General features: G+C 41.6%; 1 protein-coding gene across 1 annotated transcript in view; it reads left to right on the top strand.

The window, feature by feature from the left end:
- Positions 1–26,453, top strand: part of KCNN2 (potassium calcium-activated channel subfamily N member 2) — a 120,713-nt gene that overhangs the window by 81,005 nt on the left and 13,255 nt on the right. Inside the window, exons 5-7 of the mRNA XM_069881286.1 lie at positions 16,118–16,228; positions 17,746–17,873; positions 23,111–23,180. Coding sequence (XP_069737387.1) covers positions 16,118–16,228; positions 17,746–17,873; positions 23,111–23,180 — 309 coding nt within the window. The remainder of the gene's footprint in view (positions 1–16,117; positions 16,229–17,745; positions 17,874–23,110; positions 23,181–26,453) is intronic.

Below are 26,453 nucleotides of genomic sequence, written 5' to 3'. Positions count from 1 at the left end.
AGGTCCATAATGCTCAATTATTCTTTCAGGAGGCCACTCATTTTCTCCCCACCTTTGTGTCCCTCCTATTTTAAACTCAACAGATTGCTTGTTGCGGGCAGTGCTTGTGTTCCCTAATTTGTCATATAGTCTTATTCCCAATTGAGGACCACGCGCCTCCGGAAGAAGGAAAAACAAAGGTCGGATAATCCCTATATAAATTCCCAAAATAATATAACAAAAAATAACATACACATCTCAACCACATTACACTAAAATCTGCGTCTGCTTCACTTCTTCTGTGGGTGCATCTGTGTCACTTGATTCCTCCTGAAAGTAAAACTAAAACAAGCTCACCTCTCGGGTTAGAAAGAGGGAACAATCCATCTAGTGTGAATCTTATGAGTTTTTCCACAGGCATCCTTTGCCTTCCAGGTATACTTATTAAGGGGTGTGTCCAACACCAGTGGCACTTTGCCCACTGTGGGAAGCTCGACCAAGACAGGTTATCCTGGAAAGTGAGATGGATTGCTGGGGTGAACATCAGTGTTATTGCAGTTCACTTTTCACTTGCAAGAAGTTAATGATATGTAAAATGCTGTAAGTGCTTTCGTTTACAAGAGGTGCAAACGTTTCAGAGGTAATTTGCAACATGAAACCATTTGAGCCTAAACAGTCACGTAAAAAAAACACATGAAGATTTCCTGCTGAAATATTTATTCAACCTCACTGACTGACTAAATTAGACTACATGAGGCACATGGGATGAATTAACGTGTTATACTTCTCCCTTCCTTCTTTCAGATTTTCCTTATTTGACTATTCCTTGAATGATTGACAAGAGATTAGCGCTGTGGTTTGAAGAAATAATTCCATGTAGAGTTCTAAGAATTCTTTTTTAAACAGGGATGCTACTTTCAAGCCTTACACCAAAAAGTGCTCCTGCTTCACTGTTGATGACCTACTTTCTTTCAGATTTGCATACACTTGTTATTGATATTTTCTTTAAGTAGTGCCAAGCACATAAAAGTTCAGCATGGATACCGCTTGGCCATCCACTGATATGAAATAATGGTTTTGCTACTCAACACCTCACTCCTCCTCCTAACCAAAAAAGTTAAAAATTCACTGGATTACAGAAAGCTTACATTCATGGCCATGAACCACTCCCTGATGATTCTGTAACCAATGAAGACAAAAGCGAGGACAAGCAGAAGTCTCAAGTATGCCAGTAACGGGGAATGGGTGGGAAAGAGCATTACAGAAAAAGAGGAGTAAGGGTATTGGTTAAAAAACAAACAAACAAAAATTTTAAAAACCTCACAGAAGCAATCTGGAAACAGAAGGCATGAAGAAAAGTCAATCTCAAAGAATTGTACATTAGATATAACAGCAGTAAGGTCATGCCAGTGCCCAGAAATCAGGAGGTGTTCTGCAAGAGTACTCAGGTCAGATGACTGTCTGATTTTGCAAGACATGAAGAGTCTTGACATCTGGAAATCTGAACAAGCCATCCTCTTCCTACTACTCTTTTGTACCCCAACCTTGGAGCTCTTTTCAGAGTAGCATTGTCAAATCGTACATTGTCTCTTTATTTTTTTGAGAAAGAATAATCAGTTCTTGGGCATTCTGCTTTTAAACTGTACTAGAGAGGTTGAAGTAATCCAGGCACAGATCCATTCACGCACCAGCTCTTCATACCCGTAACATCTTCCGAAGGAAAAAAAATTTCTGCTGCATGCTTGTTCCTCTGGAGGCAAGGAGGGAAGTCCGCTACTGTAACATCTTCTAGAAAATAACAGCCTTTGAGGAAAAGCAAACCAAAACAGTGACAGTTGTGTTGCTCCTGGGCACCAGGCCATGGCACAGAGGCCCTGCCACCTTGCTGCTGCAGGGGAACTGTGAGAACATTCAGCTGGAGAGGGGACACGGGGAAACAGTTCAGCATCACATCAACTTTTAACACTTAATGTTGTTCTTTACAAGAGCAAAGACCAAACAAAACAAAATAGGAAAGGAAAAGGAAAAGAAAAAGGAAAAGAAAAAGAAAAAGAAAAAGAAAAAGAAAAAGAAAAAGAAAAAGAAAAAGAAAAAGAAAAAGAAAAAGAAAAAGAAAAAGAAAAAGAAAAAGAAAAAGAAAAAGAAAAAGAAAAAGAAAAAGAAAAAGAAAAAGAAGCCTTTCAAATGTATTCCTGGTAAAGCACAAATGGATGTATTATATGCTGGTAAGTTCACAGGAATGGGACATTCTTGGAGATCCTGGCTCAAGCTCTGCTTTGCAGCACACGTAAGACCAGCATTTTGCTACAAATCCAAGAATGGTACTTGATAATTGCCTTGGACACATTTCAGCCCCATATTTATTAACACTTCAGCTGAAGTATCCCTCACTTTTTCCAAGTCATGAAGGAGAAAAACATGTCTTCATGAAACATTCTGGCCTCAATCAAAAAAACAATTTCCCTGTAAACCAACTTGACTCTACAGAGTGTGTGCCTCTTCCTGCGCCATGGTTTAGTTGGCAGATCCAAAGTGGAAAAGAATTTAATTCTGTTTCAAGTAGTCTAACTTAGAAAGGCAAGGCCCTAAGGACTCCTAGCATCCATGGACCGAGACAGAGAATGACCCATAATACAAAACTGTCATTACATTTCATTTGTTTCAGCTATAGATCAGCTGTGCCAATCAACTGCCAAATAGGCAGTTAATTCTTTTCTCTTCTGAGGAGTCAACCAAACTGCAGAAACACTAATATGGGGGAATTTTGTTAGTGAAGAGTTCACAGATCGCAACGATGTACAGCACTTTTTTCCTCATCCCTTACAACAATTGGCACCTTTCTCTGTCAGTTACATTGCTGTTCAAAAGCCCCGAGCCTTTTGACTGTATAATACTTCTTTTTACAGTAAGTGCAGCTGAGTCTTTTGGGTTTATTTTCCTTAAGATACAATTATCTTCACTTAATGGCAGTGCTCACGCATTATTCATTTGTTTTCCTTCACTGCAGTAACAGAAAAGTATTTCTTTGGCTTTTCTTTGAACTGGAGTCAAAGGTAGCCAAGCGGTATGCCATGACTGATCTTGCCAATGCATTTTTCTTGATTCCTTTGGCAGCAGAATGCAGGACACAGTTTGCTTTCATGTGGAAGGGTGTCCAGTACACCTGGAATCAACTCCTCCAGGCTTGGAAGCACAGCCCAACCATTTGCCATGGACTAATCCAAACGGCACTGGAACAGGATGATGCCACTGATCACCTGCAATACATTGATGACATCATTGTGTAGGGCGACACAGGGGAGGAAGTGTTTCAGAAAGGGAAAAGAATAATCCAGATCCTTCCGAAAGCATTTTCTGACATAGAACAAAGCAAGATCAAAGGACCTGAACAAGACATCCAGTTCTTGGGAAGTAAATGGCAAGATGGGTATCCTCACATCCCCTATGGATGTGATCAATAAGAAAATAACTATGTCCCTACCAGCCAACAAGATATTAGCACAAGCTGTTCTGGCTACTGGGGGTTTCTGGAGAATGCATATTCTGGGTAACAGTCAGTTTGTGAGTCCTCTCTATTGAGTCATCCATCGCCTGAGGAGGTGGCTCCTACCCAAGGCACCACCATATAATGAATTATCACAAGATGAAAGGCATTATTCTCTGTTTACCAAAAGTTCTTGTCATGTTGTAGGAAATCATTGGAAGTGGAAAGCTGCTGTGTGGAGTCTCACATGACAAGTTGCAGAAAACATCAAATGAAAAGGAAAAATAAATCAATTAGTAGAAGTTAAAGCCATCTAGCTTCCCTAGACATTTCCAAATCAGAAAAGTAGCCAGTACTCTCTCTCTATGTTGATTCATGGATAGTGGCAAATGCCCTGTGCGGGTGACTACAGCAATGGCCATGTGCCTGGGCTGGCATATGGCCCTGGCATAGCTGCCGTTCCTGTGCTACCATACCAGACATGCTAGAATTCCAGTATAAACTGGAGATGAAGGGACTGTGACCCATTACTAAGTCCACGCTACAGCAGGAGCCACCCAACCAAATGGAGGATGAGGAACTGGACAAGTGCAGCGATGACCCAACCTGAGCTGGCTTTGGTGCTCAACAACTCAACACAACACACCGCCTCTCCTGTCCTGAGTGACCACCATAACAGATGGTGACCAAACCATAGGCTGAATGAACTCAGTGGGCATTCAATGGACATTTGACGGACATTTGATGGGGGTGGTCCATAGACTAAGAGAATGATATCTATGTATATATCAACAGGCAGGAAAGAGGATGGTGTTTGATGAGGATGTGTTGGATAGTGTAGGACCTAAGCATGATGCAAGTGGTAGGAAATAAGGGGTGGAGACTGTACTGGATCTGACTGGGATGGAAATTGTTAAAGGAGGTTAAAAGAAGCCACATCTACCAACCACTCTGGATCAGGACTCCCTCATGCCCGGGCACTAAATCCCAGCCCAGTGCTCCAGGGTTGTCTCTGTCCAGGCTGAGGTATGTTGCCACTTTCCCATTTGCAGGCTGAACCAGTAGTGAAGTTGAGCATGTATACCAGAGACACAGACACACACAGGACATGGACGTGGCTGGTTGCACAGACTGTCACAGACAAGATGTTGCCTTAAACAGCACCTACATATAGGACTCACATAAAACATAACTATAGACAGTCAAGTCTCCTCCCGTCTCTTTGACTGGTAGAGGGCACACCCACCCACCACTCTCTGGGTTCAGAAGCACACACACATTTGTAGATCCCTCAGTACAGCCCCGTCCGCCCATCCCTGCCTGGATTCCGGGCCCTCTTACCTACTTCACAGGGTCCCTGCTTGACAGCTAGCCCAGCTTGATACTCGCTAGCAAACAGATATGCACTCACACACTCGTCCCACAGACACTACACATTCACAAGTCCCCCTGGGCATAACAGCACGGACCCTTTCCCACCTGATACTGGGCCTGGCCCAGGCCCAAGGACCCCCTACTCATCTGCTAGTCCAGCTTAAGGCTTGTTAGCGAATACTCATGCACATTCCACACACACCAGGTTTGGGGAAGATACAGTCATCCTCTGCCCATCAGCCAGCACCAGGCATACAAGCTGTGACCCATGGTTTTGTTCCAGGTGCCAGTGCTGAGCCCCTCAGCCTCACTCATGATGGGCTCAGCCAGACAAGTGTTCTGACCACTCCCATTTTACATGCAACTGGCCCCTTTTATACCCCTTTTCTGCCTACTCCCTCTTTGTTCCTCCTTGCTACCCTTTCCCTTGACGATTGTCTTATCAAGTGGCATAGTTCCACCAACCCCATCATGGACCCTCAGGTTTGCATCCTTATTATTTGCATAGTCCTAGTTTGCCTGCAGTTTCTTGATAGCCCAGTAATTACTATGATTGACCAGGTTTGTTTCTGATCATTGTCTTTGTTAATGCTAATTGGTCAGGTTTTATGTTTGTGTGTGTGTGTTTGTCTCCCTCCCTTTCCTTATCCTCTCAACTGAAAAAAACAAACATACTTATGCTACACATACCCTCACCAATGAATGCAACTGATCAGGTTTGAATTTGTCCCAACCTCCCTTCGTGGCTTTCTCTTAAAACACCTTTCCCCCCACCTCTCCCTTCTTCCTGGACTCAGCTTCCCTCCTTTCTTCTCTACCTGCTCCCCACTGAGGGGATGGAGAATAGGGATTGCGGTCAGTTCATCATATTGTCTCTGCCCCTCCTTCCCCCTCATGCTCTTTCCCTGCTCCAGCATGGGATCCCATCCACAGGAGACAGTCCTCCGTGAACTTCTCCAATGTGGGTCTTTCCCACGGGCTGCAGTTCTTCACAAACTGCTCCAGCATGGGTCCTTTCTATGGGATGCAGTCCCTTCAGGAATGTACTGCTCCAGCATGGGTCCCCTGCTCCATAGTGGGCTCCTCTCTCCATGGGGTCATAGGTCCTGCTAGGAGCTTGCTCCAGCACAAGCTCTCCACAGGGTCACAGACTCCTTCAGGCACATCCGACTGCTCCGGCGTAGGGTCCTCTATGGGTTGGAGAGTGGCTATCTGTTCCACTGTAGACCTCCACAGGCTGCAGGGAAATCTCTTCTCTGTTGCCTGGAGTACCTCCTCCCCGTCTTTCTTCACTGACTTTTGTGTCTGCAAAGTTGTTTCTCTCACATTGCCACGGTTTTATTCTCCCTTCTCTCTTCTGGCTACTGTTGTGCAGCAATTTCTACCTTTTCTTAAATATGTTATCACAGAGGCATTACCAGCATCACTGATTGGCTCAGATTTGGCCAGCGGTAGGTCTGTCTTGGCGTCAGCTGGCACTGGATCTATAGGACCTGGGGGAAGGTTCTGGCATCTTCTCATAGAAGCCACCCTTGTAGCACACACCCACACCCACATCCTCCGCTAATCCACAGAAACACTTTTCTCCAAACACATCATTCAACACCCTCCACATAAATCCCAAAACCTCACAGATAAGTAGCCCCATGACCACAAACCTGGCTGCCCAACAGACCTCATGTGATAATCCAGCTCTTCCACGAGAATCAACTTTAATAGATCTCTTCTCACAACTGCTAAGGTCCTACAAGTTTTGTAAAAATGTTTGCTACTATTCTCTACCAAAACTAGCTAGCTAGCTATTGTACTGTTCTTGGGAACACAGAATTGGGAAACACTACTTGAGTCACAAAATCTGGTTTTCCGATAGTTGACAGGAATTCCACAATGAATGTCTAGGTCAGAAGTCTCCACGAGGTTCTTTTTATACACTTACTTCTCACTCATAGCTATAGACTTGAGGCACATAGAAAGAAACTGGAAGATGCAATGATAAGGTACTGCCAGAAAAGAGACTGAGAACATTGCAAGGTCATAATATTAGCAGATATTTATTAGTGAAACCTCCTGGCTGATGTACATCACTTAGACGTAGGTGGGGGGGTGTGGGGAAAGGAATAGATCCCTGCAATCAAAAGTAAAATAAATCTATCTCACAATCCAGTGGTTTCTCAGTCTGAAGATTGGCATCAGACATCTGAAAATGTAATGTCCTTTCCAGGTTCAGCATACCAGCTTTTGACACACTTTCTCACAGTTTCTGCCACTGGTCTGGACAGGCACACCCTCTGCTGGGTTAAAAACTGGCTAGATGGCCAGGCCGAAAGAGTCGTGGTAAATGGAGTTAAATCCAGCTGGAGGCCAGTCACAAGTGGGGTTCCCCAGGGCTCAGTGCTGGGTCCAGTCCTATTCAATACCTTTATCAACAACCTGGATGAGGGGATCGAGTGCACTCTTAGCAAGTTTGCGGATGACATTAAGCTGGGAGGGAGTGTCAATCTGCTTGAGGGTAGGGCGGCTCTGCAGAGGGATCTGGACAGGCTGGATCAATGGGCTGAGGCCAATGGGATGAGTTTTAAAAAGGCCAAATGCCAAGTCCTGAACTTGGGACACAAAAACCCCGTTCAGTGCTACAGGTTTGGGGAAGAGTGGCTGGAAATCTGCCTGGCAGAGAAGGACCTGGGGGTGTTGGTTGACAGCTGAGTGAACATGAGCCAGCAGTGTCTCCAGGTGTCCAAGAAGGCCAATAGCATCTTGGCCTGTATCAGAAACAACGCGGCCAGCAGGACCAGAGAAGTGATTGTTCCCCTGTACATTGGTGAGGCCGCATCTCGAATGCTGTGTTTGGTTTTTGCCCCTCACTACAAGACAGACATTGAAGTTCTGGAGCATGTCCAGAGAAGAGCAACGAAGCTGGTGAAGGGGCTGGAGAACAAGCCTTACGAGGAGCAGCTGAAGGAACTGGGGTTGTCTAGCCTAGAGAAGAGGAGGCTGAGGGAAGACCTTATCGCTGTCTACAACTACCTGAAAGGAGATTGTAGAGAGGTGGGTGTTGGTCTCTTCTCCCAAGTGATAGGTGATAGGACGAGAGGGAATGGCCTCAAGCTGCACCAGGAGAGATTCAGATTGGACATAAGGAAAAACTTCTTCACCGAAAGGGTTATCAGGCACTGGCAGAGGCTGCCCAGGGAGGTGGTTGAGTCACCATCCCTGGAGGTATTTAAAAGACAGGTAAATGAAGTGCTTAGGGATATGATTTAGTAGTGGGCAGGTACAGTTTGGCTTGATGATCTCAAAGGTCTTTTCCAACCTAGTGATTTTATGATTCTATGAAATCAAACTGAATTGCTTTTGTCTGTTTCCATAGTGTTTGTTGTTGTTGTTGTTTTGGGGTTTTTTTTTTTGGGGGGGGGGGGGCGGGGGCAGGCGGCAGAGGGAGCAGGCAGGTTTGTTTTCTAATATTTCTCTTCCATGGTAGTTTTCATGCCACTTTGCAAGTGATGAGGAAGCCAGTCTGTATTATTAATCTCATACCATCTTGGCATTCTTGCTGTAATCAAGCACAATTCAGAGTTACACGACTGAGTCCACAGTGTCTAAGATATCTCAGATTCTCTCCAATTTATAACGTATTTTTTTAGACCAGAGCAATCTGGTTATCTAAATATTGAAGTGCATCTATGTATGCTCATATACACACAAAGAAGTCTCCATTCTGCTCTCAGTCCACAGTTACTACTGATGGTTTTATTACTCTTCAATGCAATGCAATATTAGCAATCTATTATATTTTTTCAATGTTCTTATGTTCACTGTTATGGTTGGTCACTTTAACCCATCTCCTGAAGACCTGAAAGGATGAAGACTAGGTAATCAATAGGAAACAAACTGTGCAGTTCTCTGTAGCCTGACAACAAAGCTGAAGATTCCTCCTTCCGTCATCTCCACTCTACCAGAGACTCCAAAAGTGTTCTTTCATGGAAGAAATTCCCACCTACAACACAGTAGTGACTTCCTAAACACTTATAACTAAGCAACACACCTCTGTTGGTGGGATGTATCCCACTGTACATATGAAACTGGAAACATTTTATAGATATTCCCACTAATTCTCACCATTTTGTGCACATCTCCTTGGCAGTCATATCCAAGACAGATTTATTTGCAGTGTTAGTCTATAGTCCTAAAGACTATAATCGTATCACTACAGTGAGTAAGGATGTGCATTGCATTCATACACACAAACACACACACACACACGACCAAGATTCCTTTCCCCATAAACAATTAGCATTAACGCTTGACTGGGAATAAAAATCTTGCAAATGTTACTTTGGTACATCAGTGATGAAGTCTCCTTTCTAGGACACTTAACTCAGAGTTTTGACAAAAGGGTCGATTTCATTAAATGTAAACATATGTCTGGCTTCTACTTGACACACAGACAAAAATAAATCTTTGACAGAAAGATATTATGTGAAAAATAATTGTAAAGAAAACAGAAGTCAATAAATAAACCAAATGTTTGGTACAGTACAAAGTATACCTTGATTTTCCTAAACGTATTAAAAAAACTTCAAAGTTTTAATGCTGTCACACAGACTTATTATTACCCTTCATACAAGCTACATGGTCACAAACTTCTGGGTGAACATGTTTGTGGAGAAATACAAACTTATTTATGTGTTCCGAAACCCATATTACAATACATAAATAACTAGATAAATTCCTGAGCTTAGAGAATTCATTAGCTTCTGTCAGAGGAAAATATATCATGCTGGATCCAACCGCCTGAGAGAGGCGAGGCTGCTGCTGCTCAATGGCTTACAGTCCAACCAGTAGCAAGGCTGAAGATGTATCCCAGGAGGCACATGAACCCAAAGCACATTTATATACCTGTCACAGATAGGACTTCATGAAACTTTGGTTTATCAGCAATTTAATATTTATTAAGGTAAGATCGCAAAATTCCTATTAACACAATTCTCAATTAACAAAGTAATTAAAATTATCAACTTAATCAGATTCAAATATGACAAGATTCACTGCTATTTAACACACGGTGTAATAAGTATATACGAGGTTCGACACAAACGAACCATGACTAACCACATAGCTCGAAAAACAAGAGTGGGAGGGGAAAGACAAAGACATGGCTTTGTTATTAGCTAATCCCTGTGCTTGAGCACCCACCCTATTCACCAGACCTGGCTCCCTGTGATTTCCACCTCTTCCCAAAGATGAAGTCGGTGCTCAAAGGGACCCATTTTTTGTCGGTAGAAGATGTGAAAGCAAAACTGACAGAGATCCTCAACAGCCTTTCAGAAAATGATCTACGGAATTGCTTTGAACATTGTCAGCATTGTATGCAGCTGTGTGTCAACTCAGAAGGGACTATTTTGAAGGTGATCGTAGCTGATTTTCTTAATTTATTCAATAAAAAGTTAGAGGTACAGTCTCAGTTATATATCAAAATTTAAGCATAAGAGGAGTACAGTCATGACAGAGAGAGAGAGAGAGAGAGAGGCTAGCCTGAAAATTTTCCTCTCAAGATTGATGGGAATACTCACATATAATGCACCAGCATTCCTGACAGGCGATGGTTGGACCTCAAGAGGAGATAACCTTGCCTAAGGCCTTTTTATTTGCCGTGTTAGCAAATGAGATTGCGCATTACACCCGAGAGGCATCTCAACTCAGGGGAAAATTACTGGTCTCAGCCTCCTGTGGTCCAGAAGAGCTCAAAGGGACTTCTACGCAATCGCATACTTGTATAAGGTTTTGAGATAATTGACTTTCATCATATGTTTAAATATTCATTTCGATGTTTTAATATTCACTTTGACTGCACTTGGAAGATGTTGTACTAGTGGAACTTACCAGCAGTTGCATCAGACCACCTGACTTGGGCCACAATCCAGGTATAAGGTGTCCCGGGGGGGAGGGGTGACCTGGACCTTAAAGACTCACTCACTCATTTATTCCCAGGCCTTTTCATCTAGACTGGCTTGATCCTCGCCAGCAATGTTACACTCACTAACACACCCGTACAAGCTCCAGTTGCTGGCACCATGGACATATTGGCCCTCTGAATTGTGGTCTGACTCCAGTTGCTGGCACTCACACCCCCTTACACAGACATACACACAGAATAGAGAGCCCTCACCCAGGAAAAGAGTTAGAAAGGAATTTAATAAGATAGGACAAACTGCGTTGATCGGGCACAGGGCATAGCCAGACAAGTGTACTGACCAGCAAACTATTTACAGGCCCTGTTTATCCCCTTGCCCCTCTATTTTCCCATTCTCGTTCCTCCCCATAAATCCATCCTTTTACCTGCCCTAAGTTCTTCCTCTAAACATCTCTGTGTGATACTGAATTGCTCTTACCCTGCATTCAATAATATGTCCCATATACTTTGGCAGTAACGTCCCTTAGTCTGAAAAGACTCCCCATCTGTCTGCTGATGGGTAGTGAATTAATTCCTTATTTTGCATATGCCCCATGTGCTTTCACATTCAGAGTTGCACAGGTGGTGCCATAGCCGTCTCTGCTGTGCTCTTGTCCTCAGAGATACACAGTTGCTCTCACACCCAGAGCTGGCCCTTAGAGACCCACTCATCCCATTGCTCCCAGGCCATTTCACCCCCTAGTCCAGCTTGATTTTCACTAATGATCATGCACACAACCGTACTCACTCCAGTTGCTGACACTGTGGACACGTGCGCCCTCCAACTCCAACTGGCCCTTTTCATCCTGTTGTGCCTCTATTTTACCACACTTGTTTGTCCTCAGATCACTTATATCCCTCCCTTTCCCCACCTTTTGTTTCCTTCCATAAACATCCTGTGAGTCCTCTGCAATCCCCAAATGGTTTTCCCTGCATCCCATACTATGTCAAATGCAGCCTCAGTTAGTATCACATAAATCCAAGGATGCCTGGCTTGTGCTTTATAGCATCTGATGCTGCTACAGATTATGGTAAGCCATAGAGTTTTCTTTCAAAAGTTTTGTGTATTCAAACTTCCTTTACTTTTAGGGAAGTCCCATTTATAGCAAAAAGAAGTGTAAATTATAAATAAAACCAGTTCCAAAACAGCCTGCTTCAGAACAGAACATGGATCAAAAGCTTTATTTGGACCTTTCTTTTCCCATGTGCCTCCTGTTAAGGGAAATGAGAAAATATGATAAATATATCCATGTAGGACTTAGATATTATTGATAGTTGATTGTGATAAATAGAGCATTGTATTAAGAATATAATAAGAACAGGTGTTGGAAATTAAGACCAGATGAGGTCTCACAAGAGAGGAATAGAGGGGAAGAATCAACTCCCTCGACCTGCTGGACACGCTTCTTTTGATGCAGCCCTTCTGGGCTGCAAATGCACATTGCCAGCTCATGTCGAGCTTCTCATTGACCAGCACCCCCTAGTCCTTCTCTGCAGGTCTGCTCTCAATCACATCATCCTCCATCCTGCACTGAAATCGGGGATTGCTCTGACCCAGGTGTAGGACCTTGCACTTGGCCTTGTTGAATCTCATGAGGTTCTCGCAGGCCCACTTCTCCAGCCTGTCCAGGTCCCTCTGGATGATATTCTGTCCTTCCAGTGTGGCAACTGCACCACTCAGCTTCGTGTCATCTGCAAAGTCGCTGAGGGTGCACTCAGTCTTGCAGTCTATATCATTGATGAAGATATTAAACAGCAGTGGTCCCAGTACAGACCCCTGAGGGACACCACTTGTCACGGATCTCCGTCTGGACTTCGATTAGCCCAGGAGTAGGCCTAGGAGTAGCTCAGCAGTGTATTATTTGGGCTCCCCCTCTTGCCACTGTCTCTCTGAGCTTCTTTGTGAATGTGCTCGTGAGCTGTTATCACACAACCTGTCAGCTGCTATCAAATTTCCCGATGCTTCACATATTATATTACTTGGACAGTTCTTTGCATCCATAAACAATAGTGCACCATTCTAAATTTTGAAAATCGTTTCCCTTAAGCCAAGTTTCTTATATGTTCTATGTATAAATGGGATTGCAACCTGTCATGTTGGATTGGGTTTATACTGGAAACTTTGGTAGTGGAGGGGGGACCTGCAGAGGTGGTTTATGTGAGAAGAGACCAGGGTCTGCCCCTGTGACTGTCCATTCCATCCAGCTCCATTAATGGACCCGCCACTAGCCAAAGCTGAGCCAATCAGCAACAACGCTGGTACCTCTGTGATGACATATTTAAAAAAGGGTAAAACCACTAAGCAGCAGTGTATGGGAGAGAGGAGTTAGTAAAGAAAATGTGAGAGAAACAACCCTGTAGATACCAAGGTCGCTGAAGAAGGAGTCAGAGGAGGTGCTCCTGGTGCTGGTGTGGATATTCTCCTGCATCCCATGGAAGAGACTATGGTGAAGGAGGTGTTCCCTGTAGAGGACCATGGTAAAGCAGGTATTCCCTGCAGCCTGTGGAGAGGACTACAACAGAGCAGTTCCTGAAGAACTGCAGCCCATAGGAAGGACCCCACACAGGAGCAGGGGAAAAGTGAGAGGAAGAAAAAGCAGCAGAGAGGAACTATTATGAACTGACTGCAAACCCCAGTTCCCCATCCCCCTGTGCTGCTTGGTGGAGGGAAGAAGGTAGAGGAGTTGGGAGAAGAGTGAAGTTGAGTCTGATAAGAAAGGTGGAGGGGCAATTGTTTTAGTTTTTGTCTTTGTTTCTCACCATCCTACCATACTAAAGCAGCAGAATTTAGTAATAGTATCAGACTAAATGATACCTGGAGCTGTGTGCAATATATGCTGTTTCTGTCTACCTGATTAATCTTAGCCTCCTCTCCTTTCCCTTAAAAAGAAAAAAAATTGTGATGCTCATAAAAGTACTGTCATTTCAAAGAAACTGGCACCTGCTTGCTTTGGTCTGTTACAAACATGCATGTCTGTGCATATACTTGTGTATACATACATACATAAATAGCACAGACCAGAAAATTGCAACTTTCTCTATCTAAGTTTGGAAGAATTGGTGCTGTGTATGTGTGCTATTTCTAATGATGTTAAAGAAAAGTCTGGACCCTAGGTTCTGCCACATAGTTGGTTTATTTTCAGCCCAAGCTGTATCCTTCTGGAGGAGTACACACTGAACGACGGAATCCCTAGGCAATTATACCCTTACAATCCGAGATCCACCCCGCCACACATGCACTCTTCATGCACTATCCACATGGCAACTGATCTAATGATATTTTGGGTGCTGGGGTCTCCTTGCTCCTTATTCGGTTTTCCTTCCTGCTTCCAGGCATGCTTCTGCTTCTCTTTAAGATTTGCAGCTGTTCTAACTTCCTTATCTTCTGATTTGCCTCAGCTCTGGGGCTTTCTCTTGTGTAACTCAGTAAATGTTCAACTTAAGCTCATCTGTACCAAGATTTTGTTCATCTTCTGCTGTTTGATTTTTTGGAGGTCTTTTTTCCTGAATCATAAGATTAGTACCTCTTACCTTGTGATGTAGGATGTACAATGCTTCTCTATTTTGACTCCTGCTTAGTCATTCATGCTATGAGACAGAGTTCACTTATGCAAGGAACAAAGTTCACTTATGCCAAGCTGTACACTTGTGCTAAGTTCTAAGCAATTACACAATTAATTATAATATTCTATGTGTAAACTTATTTTAATCTCCAACAATTAGAAACAGAAATGCTATAGGAAAAGTTCACTTTTGTAGGAATCAGTGATAGCAGGGTAGACCTGTTTGATACTTCTTTGACTTGGGGTCCTTGAAATGACCTTGGGTTGTAAGAGCGGGAAGCTGAACAAAGAGGTGAACACCAGAGATGCAAATCAGGGTGGAGACAGCATTTAGGGGCAGCGTGTGGGGTTTTGGAGGTCAACCAATCAAATGTTGATGCTAGTGCTTGCAAGCGTGTGGACAATAGGCCTGGGCCAATCAGGATGCTATGGGAAGCAAAGGTATATAAACCTGTAAGTTGCAATAATAAAGCTCTCCGCTTTACATCTATCTGGAGTCTGTCTCGTCGTTCATTCCCGCACACTGTAGGCCTCAGAAAACAACTGCCTGAATTGCCCCATGAGACAACATGCATACAAGTTCTAACACAACAACTCCCACCCTGATATAAAAAATGTTCCTACCCCATAAGAATAAAACATAGAAACTCCACTAAAATCCAACTGAACAGAAAACATTCCTCCACTGTCTACAGTAACCACCCCAAACTTTCAAAACTCAGCAAAATACCAAACAGCAATCCCTACGGGACAAATTCTACACCACAATTTGTCAATCCCTTCAAGCCTCAGGAAAAAGCTCAGCACTAACATCTCACCTAAATAAACCATAAACACTAGCAAAGACAAAGAAAATAATCACCCTAAACTCAACCACCATCCACATCTCATAACAGACACTACTACCAAACCAAACACTCCATAATACAGAGACAGATTAGATGCTACTGCTAAAAAAAAAAAACAGAAATGCACAAAATACATCATAGTAGTTCCCACTTGGCTTTTCTTCAAGGTCTATGGCCTGAAAAACTATTGTCTCAACCACAGGAACCCATAAAGCACCCCCTTCCCCTTCTATATATAATTGCACATTAATTTATTTACCCCATATACTATATTATCTCAGAAAATACAATCAATATATGGACTATAGTCATTATTATGTAGAGCATACCTCTCTCCTCTCAAACCTAGTTTCAGGGCATTGGCAGTCCATGCTTGATAGATAAGACCCAATACCTGTACTACAACCATACACTGGTGTACTGTACATATACTAAGTGATGAAATATTACATTTATGATAACTTTATCTTTAGGTCTTAAAGAATATCATAATAAATATTTATTTTTTGTGTGATAAATGCTAATGTAATAATATTTGATCTTTAGCAATTCCTCTACACTCTAGTCAGGGTAAGAACAGGGCATTCTGCATTTATTTACTAATATTCTGGGGTTTAAAATTGTTCTGATCACCCTCTTTGTTTATGCACTAGAAATGAGATGTGTTTGAATTTTCAGCTCCTGAAGGAATAAAAGCAGAACTTCTAAATAATGCTGCTCACTAATTATTTTGATGCCTTGGCAGTTTACTAACCTGCAATTGCTGACTTCTATTATTCTGAACTGAAATAGCTGTAGCATGCTTATCAGGGATCAATCACACAATGCCTGTCATATTTCTACAGCAAAGGAGAAACTTCCATTAAAAACTATGCAAAATGCAGTAGTAACATCTTGGGGTTTATCTTATTGTTTTCAGGGAGCTGGGTGCACTGCACTGGTGGTAGCTGTGGTTGCAAGGAAGTTAGAACTTACCAAAGCTGAAAAACACGTGCATAATTTCATGATGGACAACCAGCTAACTAAAAGAGTAAGTCACGCTTTATATTCAAAACTGAAAGGGAAATGTGTTAAATTTATTTCTGTATTTGTTTTAAATGGTTTCATGCTCCATTCTCTTATTGAACTTTTTCATGGGTGTGATTTTGCAAGGTGCTGTGTGGAGGAATTTAATGCCCTGAGCTTCTCTTTGAATTTGAGGGTGACAGCAGGTTCTCAGAACATTTTGAGTATTTGAATATTCTTCTGTAAAGGGTCCTTGCAGATGGAAAACAATTGATGTAACCAACAGTTAAAAACTGTGAAACTAGAGAGTAATATATTAAGCTTACAAACTTTCATGTAGCACATGAGAATAATATATAGAACTTAAAGGTTTATTCTATTCAGCTGTCCCTCATATAAATCTAAATATCAATTTAATAGTGTATCCAAGTGGTGTTTTGGTAGTTTCAGACTCATGAAACTCAAAGAAAATGAAAAGCAAACAAAACAAGCAACCAAATCCAAGATGTACCTCAGATCACAAATCCATTACACAGATACTAGAGAAGTGTCCTCACAGACTGTAGGTAAGACAGGTCTTATGGAACTGCAAAGACTAGAGATCTTGAAGAAGTGTCTAAAATCTGATTCTACTTCCACTGAAGTCAGGACCAAGGTTCTCCAATGCTTTTATGTTTTCAAGGTTGGAAGCTCCTGCTGGGAAGAGCTACTGCATAGCATTCCTAAAATGTCTTTACCTATAAGTTGGGTTAGCTCTGACACTGCAGCGACTGACATATAAAACCAGAGGGAGAGAAAATACAGATCAGTGATAGCTGCTTGCCTTTTCAAGTAGCCTAGTGATTCTGTCGTTAATTAATATTGCATTGAAGTTCTTTGTCTATTGCTTTCAAGTATTCTTGGGAAATCAAAGGGCCTAAGAAGTAACTGTAGGTAATCTTATGTTTAACATTTTATTGAAAGCCTTGTTTATAAAAAAATTCAAATCACTCATCAAATAGAACACTGGCTACATTTATTGACAAGTTATTTTTTCATGTCCTCTAAGAATGGTAAGAAAGAAATCAGAATAAGGAAAAAATATAAAAACCAAAACACCCCCCCCTTTCTAACAGCTCTGAAAATTTAAGACTGTTAAATTGCTAAGAGAACAAAGGTGGTAATAATACAATAAGAAAGAAATTTTATGGTCCCATAAAATGCATCTAGTTAATTGCCATACAGATAAGAAATTAATAATCCTTCACTGTAATTTATATCATCATAAACAACAAAAGGTCCTATCGCTTTTCTAAGGAGAGAAGCAGGTCCCAGATGCAAAGAGAGCTTGTTCCAATATCAGTTTTAGAAACAATGTGGAAGTGACCTAGCATTCCCTTTGGTCTGATAATTGCTTTCTGGTCTCACTGCCGCAGCTTCTTTATGTATCTACTTCCCACAGTTAGGAAGTCTTAAGTGCTTTAGAAAGACATTACATTAGAAAAGATAAAAAAGAACATAATGTTATTTTTGTCAGCCTGGTGTTTTTCTTTTACAAAACAGGTGAAAAATGCAGCAGCCAACGTACTCAGAGAAACATGGTTAATTTATAAAAGTACAAAGCTGGTTAAAAAGATAGACCATGCAAAAGTAAGGAAACATCAACGAAAATTCTTGCAAGCTATTCATCAGTAAGTACAATTTTACTTTGTTTTTCCTGTCCTTTTCCTCATTCTGTCTGTCTTGCTCTCATTCTGCCTCTTGTTTTCTCTCATTCTCTTTCTGTATCTCTTCCTCTTTCTCTTTCTGTATCTCTTCCTCTTTCTCTCTCATTTCCCTTCTCATTCTCTTTCATTCTCTCTTTCTCTTTCTTGTTTTCTTGTTCTCTCTTTTTCTTTATCTCTCTCTCTTTCCCTCTCTGTTTCTTTCTGTCTCAATATATTTCTCTCTTTCTCATTCTCATTCTTTATTGTTGTCTATTTTGCTCTCATTTTCTTATTTTCTTTCTCACTCACTCTTTCACCCTCTTAGCTCCATTTTCTTTCTCCCTCTTTCTCCCACTCTCCATTTTTATGTCTCCTCCATCTCGTGTCCCATCTCTCCATTGTTCTTTCTTCCCTTTCCCTGTGTCTCTCCCTTTCTCTTGCTTGCTTTCCCCCTTTCATTCTCTCTGTTTTGTTCTCCCCTTCTCTCTCTCTCTCTCTTTCTTGGTCCCAATCTATGTTTCTTTCTGACAAAAATTGCATGTGCCCCCCCCGCCTTAACATTGTCACATTGTCTTGTGTTCTGTCCCTCTGCCTCTCTCAGTTTTTGTTCTCTCTCTTTCTCCTCCTCTTTGCTCCCCACTCTCCTTCTTTCTCTTTCTTCCTCTCTTTCCCCTTCCCTCATTGACACTTGTTCTTTATTGTTCACACTTTCTATCTCTTGGTTTCTCTTTTGCTTTCTCACTCTCTTGCTCACTTCCCCCCTTTTCTCCTTTCTCTTGCACATGCTCTTCCTCCTCTTTACACACTCTTCCTCTTTTGCACACACTCTTCTTCCCTCACACATGCACTTTCTCCCTTCCTAGAATTGTGCTTGAGTGATTTTTCTCTTTCTTTCACAGTAAGACAAAGATAAGGTTTTACTGTATTTAGAAAAGAAAATACTCTGGTTATGTGCAGCACAGGGTAATGCAGAATTGTTGAGAGTGTTTGTAGACGTTTTCTAAGTCATAGTAATTCAGTTACTCTTCCTTGGACTACATGGGAGAAATAAAAAGACTCTTATCCCCCAGCAGGCATAGACTCATCATATGAACATCCAAGACTCATGCTGCTATTTATCTGTTCTATTTAAGATCCCTATCCAGCCTGTGGCAGCCTTTTGTATGACCTGTGAAATGGGTTTTCCATGACATACTGGATCGATTAAAGTTCATTTTAAACTAACGTTTTGATAATTTCTAAGTATGAGTGACCCAGGCCATGAGGAGAGCTGGGGACAGCATCCAGCTGACCCACCCACATTCCTGAAAAAGATTCCTATGTGTCATCATCTTGCATAAAAGAGAAGAAGAGAAGGCTAGGTTATCAAATTTCCTATTAATAAATTAAGGATAACAGTCATTGGTTCTCTGTCTCATAGCAATGTTGTAAGGACTAGTTATCTATGCTTTGAAGATATGAAGTATTTTACAAACCTTAATTACTATATCATATTCAGCAAATTTTCAGGGTTAGATGTTACTATGCTTTTTAGAAAAACTTGAAGCAATAGAGTCCACAAAAGCTGAGGCATTTTTGGGTAAATAAAAAGGATTTTTAACAATTCTGTCATGATGCTTAGCTTAAAGGATTGACAGGAGTGACAGGGGTTGCGGGGTAGAAGGTAGCCTGTCCTGTACGTCCTTTGCTGGACTTGAATCCCTGATTGCAAAAGTTACTCTATAACATTTGAACCTTGCTATTTAGTGTGTGTGTGTGTGCACGTATACACACTTGTGCATGAAATGAGGAATCTAAATTAAAAAGCATATGAGGTTTGATATGCAGCTTTATATATCATTCAATCCAAAAAAGCTTCACAAGTTGTAAAGTGGTGTTCTGCACCTGCCTTAAAAATTCATTAATCATGTATGGGGTGGGGTGGAGAAGGTGGCACCAGTTATATTTTCCTAGCTGTCAGCTAAACTTTGAACACCTATGTTAATAATTATTTCCCTCTGTCCTTTAGCACTTTGCTTCCCATTCCAAAACTTGTTGTACTTAAGCAAAGAAATTGGATAATTTTCTCAGTATGCTGAGGAATGGACCATGGATAGAACCATTGTTCTAGCAGCCTTTTTTCTTCCAGCTGCAGAAGAGCATTGTGTGCAGTTTGTTTTCTCTTTCCTTGCATCTCTGAACTTTTCTCAAGAGAACAAGGGACCTTGTAGTAGCATATGGCTCTCTTCTGTCTTTCTGGGTTCTTAAGTTTTTTATTGGTTCCCCTCCCTCACCTTCCCAATCATTGGACTGGAGACAGGAATAAAAGGTGTGAAGTTTCAAGGCCAATTTTATACAAGAAATCAGAGTAGATAATGACAACAGTCTCAAACTCACAATCACATCCCTAAAAGTTCTAAAAATATTGTCTGTGACTGCTACCGTCAGCTGGTCTCAGTCTTTTTTCTTTCTGTGCACACTTAATAAGGTGAAGGTGAAATCAGTACTCTAAATCATAATTTTGGAAGACATTTTATATATTTTATAAAGAAAAAAATCTGCAGTGTATAGTTAATAGGAAAGTTTGAAGGTACTATGGATTCCCTCATCACGAATATGAGAGAATTAGACTCAGCAGTTACTGATTGGAAACAGTAGCAACTCTGTAGGACTTTCTACCTGCTGAATAGACTCCACTGTGCTCTTTTGGATGTTTTAGTGTATTTTACAATTTGTCTTCTTCTGTTTTGTTTTTTTTTCAACAAAATGAAAATAGAGCTCGGAAGTAAGTTGTATGAGCTGTTCTTTCCTATATTTGCAGAATTTATCACTGCATGCAAAAAATAGAGTCTTTATGTGTGAACTTTAATGGTCTGATTGCTGCCATGGAAACACAATCAAGAATCATAATCTTTTGCTGTGATAAGTGAAGTTGATAAAATTAAGATGTTTCACATTTCCTCGTAATGAATTTAAGAACAAAAGTTTGGCGTTTTTATTTTAATCTGGCTGCTGCAGCTAAAGACTCACCAGTACCTAGAGACATGGTTTTCAGCCTGTGCTATGTTTTGGATTGGTTGCCATTAGGTATTATCACACTAATGTCAGCTGGTACTTATTTTTTCTTTCTACAATAACAATGGATTGTTCAAAATTTTAATATTTGGCATACTAACTGGCAAATATATATTTCTAAGAATCTTAAGAAAAGCAGAAAATATGTATTCCACAAATTGTTTGAGATAGTGCTCACAAAAGCACTAGAATTATCATTCTCTAGTCAAATCATTGCATGCTTATCTCTGAGTAAATATTTTGTTCTGCAGCAATAATGATATAACTCATTACTTTGAAGACTCCTCCACAATATTTACTTTAGAACATCTCCAGCTTGTAGCCTCTGAAAGCACTAGTTCTATAACTGCATTTACATTGTGCTCTGAAGGAAGCCTCCAGGGGGAAAGGAGTGTATGTCCTTGCAGTAACAAGCTGCTGGAATTCTAGTTTTACATGAACAATTGATTTCTACCTTAACAGAGTTATTCCCACATGTTGAGAAAAATATTTCACAGCATTCTTTTTCGTGGAAGTTAGTCTAGACGTGAAAGGAAAATGTATGGTAACTAAATATCTGACACAAACTTCTGATTTTGGAGTATCTCCTCAAAGGCTTTTATTTATTTAAAAAAAAATAAAACCCCCAAAACTTGATACATTCTTGAACTTAACAATCTTCATTTGCTTCTCAGAACTCACGTGGTAATTTGTATAGATTTTTCCCAATTTAGTTTGGAAAAATAAATGTCCCTGAATAGGACTCTCTCCCTCTAATTCTGCATCCAGGAAACATCAAGCTATTTGAGATTAACAGATTGGTTGGCTTCCAGGAGTTTAAGGAAATAATACTGATCCCTGAAGGCCTTGGAAGTTTTACCAATAATTTAAATAGGGTCAAATTTTTTTCCCCCACGTAGAAAATTCAGAGAAGGCAAAATTATTTTTTCACATTAGGGTTCAGCTGGAGCACTTTGAGGCATACAAAGCCTTGAAGTGAAAAAGAATGCCTCCTTGGCAACTGCTGTGGCTATACTATACAGGCTGGCAGTGGTATGGAGCTGTTTTGTGCCATTGCCATAGTTTTAGGATTTGCTTTACAAGAATCGTTGTATATGCTTTTGTGCAGTCACGTTTGCTTTATAAGATACATATAGCTAAGGTGATAAATGAGAACCAGGCGGAGTATGTTAGCAATTTATGTGCCACAAAATGCTGCCAACCTTATTTTCAGTTGAGAATTCACCAAATGGACAGCTTGATTGCTGTTGAGGTACTAGTAGACTGCATGGCATCTATCAAACATTTTAGAAATTGATTTGTTGCATTTGAAAAATGTTATTTCTTGTTTAGAACATCTACCAGAAAAATCATTGAAAGATCAAATACTTCTACTTTAGGAAATATTTAAAAAACTCACTTATACTTAAGAGATAAATTGCTTGGTTTTGAAAATCACATCTAAAACCCACTCCTTTAGTAGTTAATCTCAAAAACATGGAGTTTGATTCAGGGAACACATAGGAAAGGTTGATGTCTAATATAAGTTTAAAATGTAACCGTATTTAAATCCACAAATGTTCAGAGCAGTAAGAAAATTAAATGTGTTGGCAAGTATGTTGGTTATTTAGCTGCTGGTCAGATGGAAGTCCTGTTTAAAGTGAGGAGAAACTCACTTATCACTGTATTTCCAACTGGTTACAACACCTGCTAATCCAATCCATTTCTGACAGAACAGGGCTAATACCTGTATCTAGTCATGTAGGCATGGGAAGATTCTTGATTGCTATGGCATTAATGACAAAAAACCCAGTTGATCTATGTTTCTTCCTATATCTACTTGTAATGATACCAAGGATTTGAGGAATGTTTTGGCTTTCTTTCATATAGTCGGGATAAATTATCTCCCTTTTTGAATACAACTTTATCCATGGCAGACTCATGTCTCAAGGACATGACATTTCCTTGCTCTTTTTCTTTTGCGATGTTGAAGAGGCATGCTTCTCATTGTACCAGACACATAACTAGTTCTGACTTTATAAAAAGCACTTGAGACACCATCCATGCAGTTATATGTTTGTGTAAGTTTTATGCATGCTTTTTAGAAGTCCTAAGATGACCACATAGGTGCGCGCGTACACACACACACACACACACACACAAATCTGACTTAAAATTCCACTTTTTAGATTAAGAAGTGTAAAAATGGAACAAAGGAAACTGAATGATCAAGCCAACACTTTGGTGGACCTGGCAAAGGTTAGTAGGCAATTATTATTGTTTTGTATCAACATTCATCCTTTCCAAATTAAGAGATTGTAAGTGAAAATGTTATGAATTACACATGCAAATATTGTTAACAAGTTGTTAATTCGAGAAAATGAAAACATATATCTGTTTTGGGTTAACATTTATTAAGTGAAACATCATGTTAATGCCTCTGAACAAGGTTTGAATGTATCTTTTATTTTCTGAACATTTGGAAAAGATTTCATAACTGTGGGGTTGATCCTGAGATCTGCTGAAACAGACTACAGTGACCATGGCAAATGCTTAGGATGAACTTTGACTAGGCAATGTTTGTGTAGTCCTGTATAATAAAGAAGTTTCTTGTCTGGAAATAGACTATGCTGTGAGGGACTACAGCGGATTGCATCAGTAAAGAGAGGGACAGAGGACCATGATTAGCTGGCTGCAGGTGCCTCAGCTTAGTATATAATATGGATACTATCTCAGCAGAGCACAGTGGATCCGAAGGATAAAAAAAGACAAAGTGAGATCTAATATTAGTTGTAGTATCACTGTTGATGATACAGAACTACCATCTTCATTTACTGTTATTTCTATTACTGTAGCACTCAGGGCTGAACACCTGATTCCACTGATAGTATGGTGGCATCATGGACTCCTCAGAGCCAAGATCTACTGCCTCCATATCCATGAGATGGAAGAGCCCGATGTCATAAAATATCAAGACTGAGATTGATGAGATCCCCCCTGAGCCTTCACGTCTCTAGGCTAAACAGTCCCAGCTCTCTCAGACTTTCCTCATAGGAGAGATGCTCCAGTTCCTTAATCATCTTAGTGGCCCTGTTTTGCGCTGGGAGGTTCTGGTCCGTTATGATCCCATTAAGAAAGACACTTAGACTCTGTAAGGTATCATTTAAAATGCTACTAATCTAACACTATAAGGGGATAATAGCATCCCTTTAGATACTGGGAGCCCTGAGCGGTGTAGCATCGAACAGGACTCTGACCCATGTGCAGCATGCCATGCAGACCCTGTCCATAGTCAAGATTATCCCCTTTTGGTCTTTCAAGACATTATAGGATTTTCTTACAAGGAAACAACTCTATTTATAATTTCTACTGTCAAAGAGAAAGGATGTTCACATAAGAACTTCTTTCTGTGCTCATAGATAAAGGCAAGGCTGCACAGGTGGCATAGTCACCAGTACCAGGTGGGAGCTGCCTGCAGGCTCCTCTGTTACAATGAGCTGGCTGAGTTTATCATGCAGCCAAGGGATTTGTGCAGCACAACACAGGCCTGAAAGCCATGCTGTATGTGCACCACAGTGCAGCATGGCACAGCATAGCACAGGCCTGAGCCCAGAACTGGTCACAGAACTACGGGCGTGGCCGCACCAGTTCTGAGTAGAGGGAAAGGATCACCTCCCTCGACAGGCTGGCAATACTTTGTGAGATGTAGCCCAGGATACCATTAGCCACCTTTGCCATGAGGGCACACTGCTGGCTCACGTTCAACTTGGTGTCCACCAGAAACCCCAGGGCTTTTTGTATAGAACTGCTTTCCAGCTGGGCAGCCCCCAGCATATACTGATTGTTCCCTGTCAGGTACAGGACTCAGCACTTCCCCTTGTTGAACTGCTTGAGTATCCTGTCAGCCCACTTCTCCAGCCCATTGAGGTCCCTCTGGATGGCAACACGACCCTCTGGTGTATTAGCCACCATCACCTGCAAACTTGGTGAGGGTAGACTCTGCCCCATTATCCGGATCATTAATGGAGATGTTGAAAAGGATCAGACCCACTACTGACCCCTGAGATATGCTGCCAGCTACTGGCCTCCAACTAGACTTTGTACCACTGATCACCATCCTCTGGGCCCAGCTGTTCAGCCAGTTGTCTGCACATCCAGCCCAAACTTCAACAGATTCTCTATAAGGATTTTCTGGAAGACAGTGTCGAAGGCCTAACTGGAGTCCACTGCTCTCCCCTCATCTACCAGGCCAGTCATTTCATCATAGAAGGTTATCAAGTTGGTCAAGCCTGACTGATTTCCCCTTGGTGAATCTGTCCTTCATGTGCCTAGAGATGGTTTCTAGGATTAGCTGCTCCATCACCTTGCCAGGGACAGAGGTGATGCTGACTGGCTTGTAGTTCCCTGGTCCTCCTTCTTGCCCTCCTTGAAGATAGGAGTGATATTTGCTTTCCTCCAGTCCTCAGGCAATTCTCCCAATTGCCGTCATTGTTCAAAGATTATCGAGAATGGCCTTGCAATGACATCAGACAACTCCCTGAGTACTCGAGGGTGCATCCCATCAGGTCCCATGGACTTATGTATGCTGAAGTATTCCCTGACCTGATCTTCCACCAAGGCTGTCTCTCTTGCCCCAGGCTTTCCCCCTGGTCTCTAGTACCTGGGATTCCTGAAGGCTGGTCCTGCTAGTAAAGACTGAGCCAAAGGCAGCATTCAGTACCTCAGCCCTTTCCATGTCCTGTGTCACCAGGTTGCCAGTCTCATTCAGCAGCAGGCCCACGTTTTCCCTAGCCTACTTAGAGAAGCCATTCTTCTTGCCTTCGACATCCCTTGCCAGATTCAATTCCAGGCAGACTTTGGCTTTCCTCACTGTATCTCTGCATGCCTGGAAAACATCTCTGTATTCCTCCCGGGTCGCCTGTCCCTGCTTCCATCCTCTGTATACTTCCTTTTTTTATGTGCGAGTTCTGCCAGGAGCTCCTTGTTCATCCACAGAGGCCTCCTGGCATTTTTCAGTCGTAGAATCGTAGAATCACCCAGGTTGGAAGGGCCCTTGAAAGATCATCTGGTCCAACTGATCGTGGGAAAGGGAGCCTAGATGAGATTATCTAGCACCCTGTCCAATTGCATCTTGAAAACCTACAGTGATGGGGACTCTACCATGTCCCTGGGGCAGTTGTTCCAGTGATTGCTTGCTCTCACTGTAAAAATGTCTTTACTATATTGAGATGAAACCTCTCCTGGTGCAACCCGTGTCCTGTTGTGGAGGGGCTCACAAAACAGACAATCAGTCACTGAAAAAAAAAAAGAAAAAGCAAACGGAGATTTACTTAGCAAACAAAGTAAACCACAAGTTTGGATGTCAGGTGTGAAATATTACTACACAACTGACTTAAGAATTCCTAAGTTTCACAAACAATCCTTTAGAAGGATGACCCAAAATGTGCACAATCACTCACTCACAAAAGGAAATCTCTCTCTCTCAAGGATACTCAGGAGATAGAATTGCTCATCCAAAGGTGCGAGGGCTCA

This window comes from Phaenicophaeus curvirostris (genome assembly GCF_032191515.1).
Source record: "Phaenicophaeus curvirostris isolate KB17595 chromosome W unlocalized genomic scaffold, BPBGC_Pcur_1.0 scaffold_34, whole genome shotgun sequence".
In the NCBI taxonomy this organism is placed as follows: Eukaryota; Metazoa; Chordata; class Aves; order Cuculiformes; family Cuculidae; genus Phaenicophaeus; species Phaenicophaeus curvirostris.
This window is presented reverse-complemented; position numbering and strand designations above follow the sequence as displayed.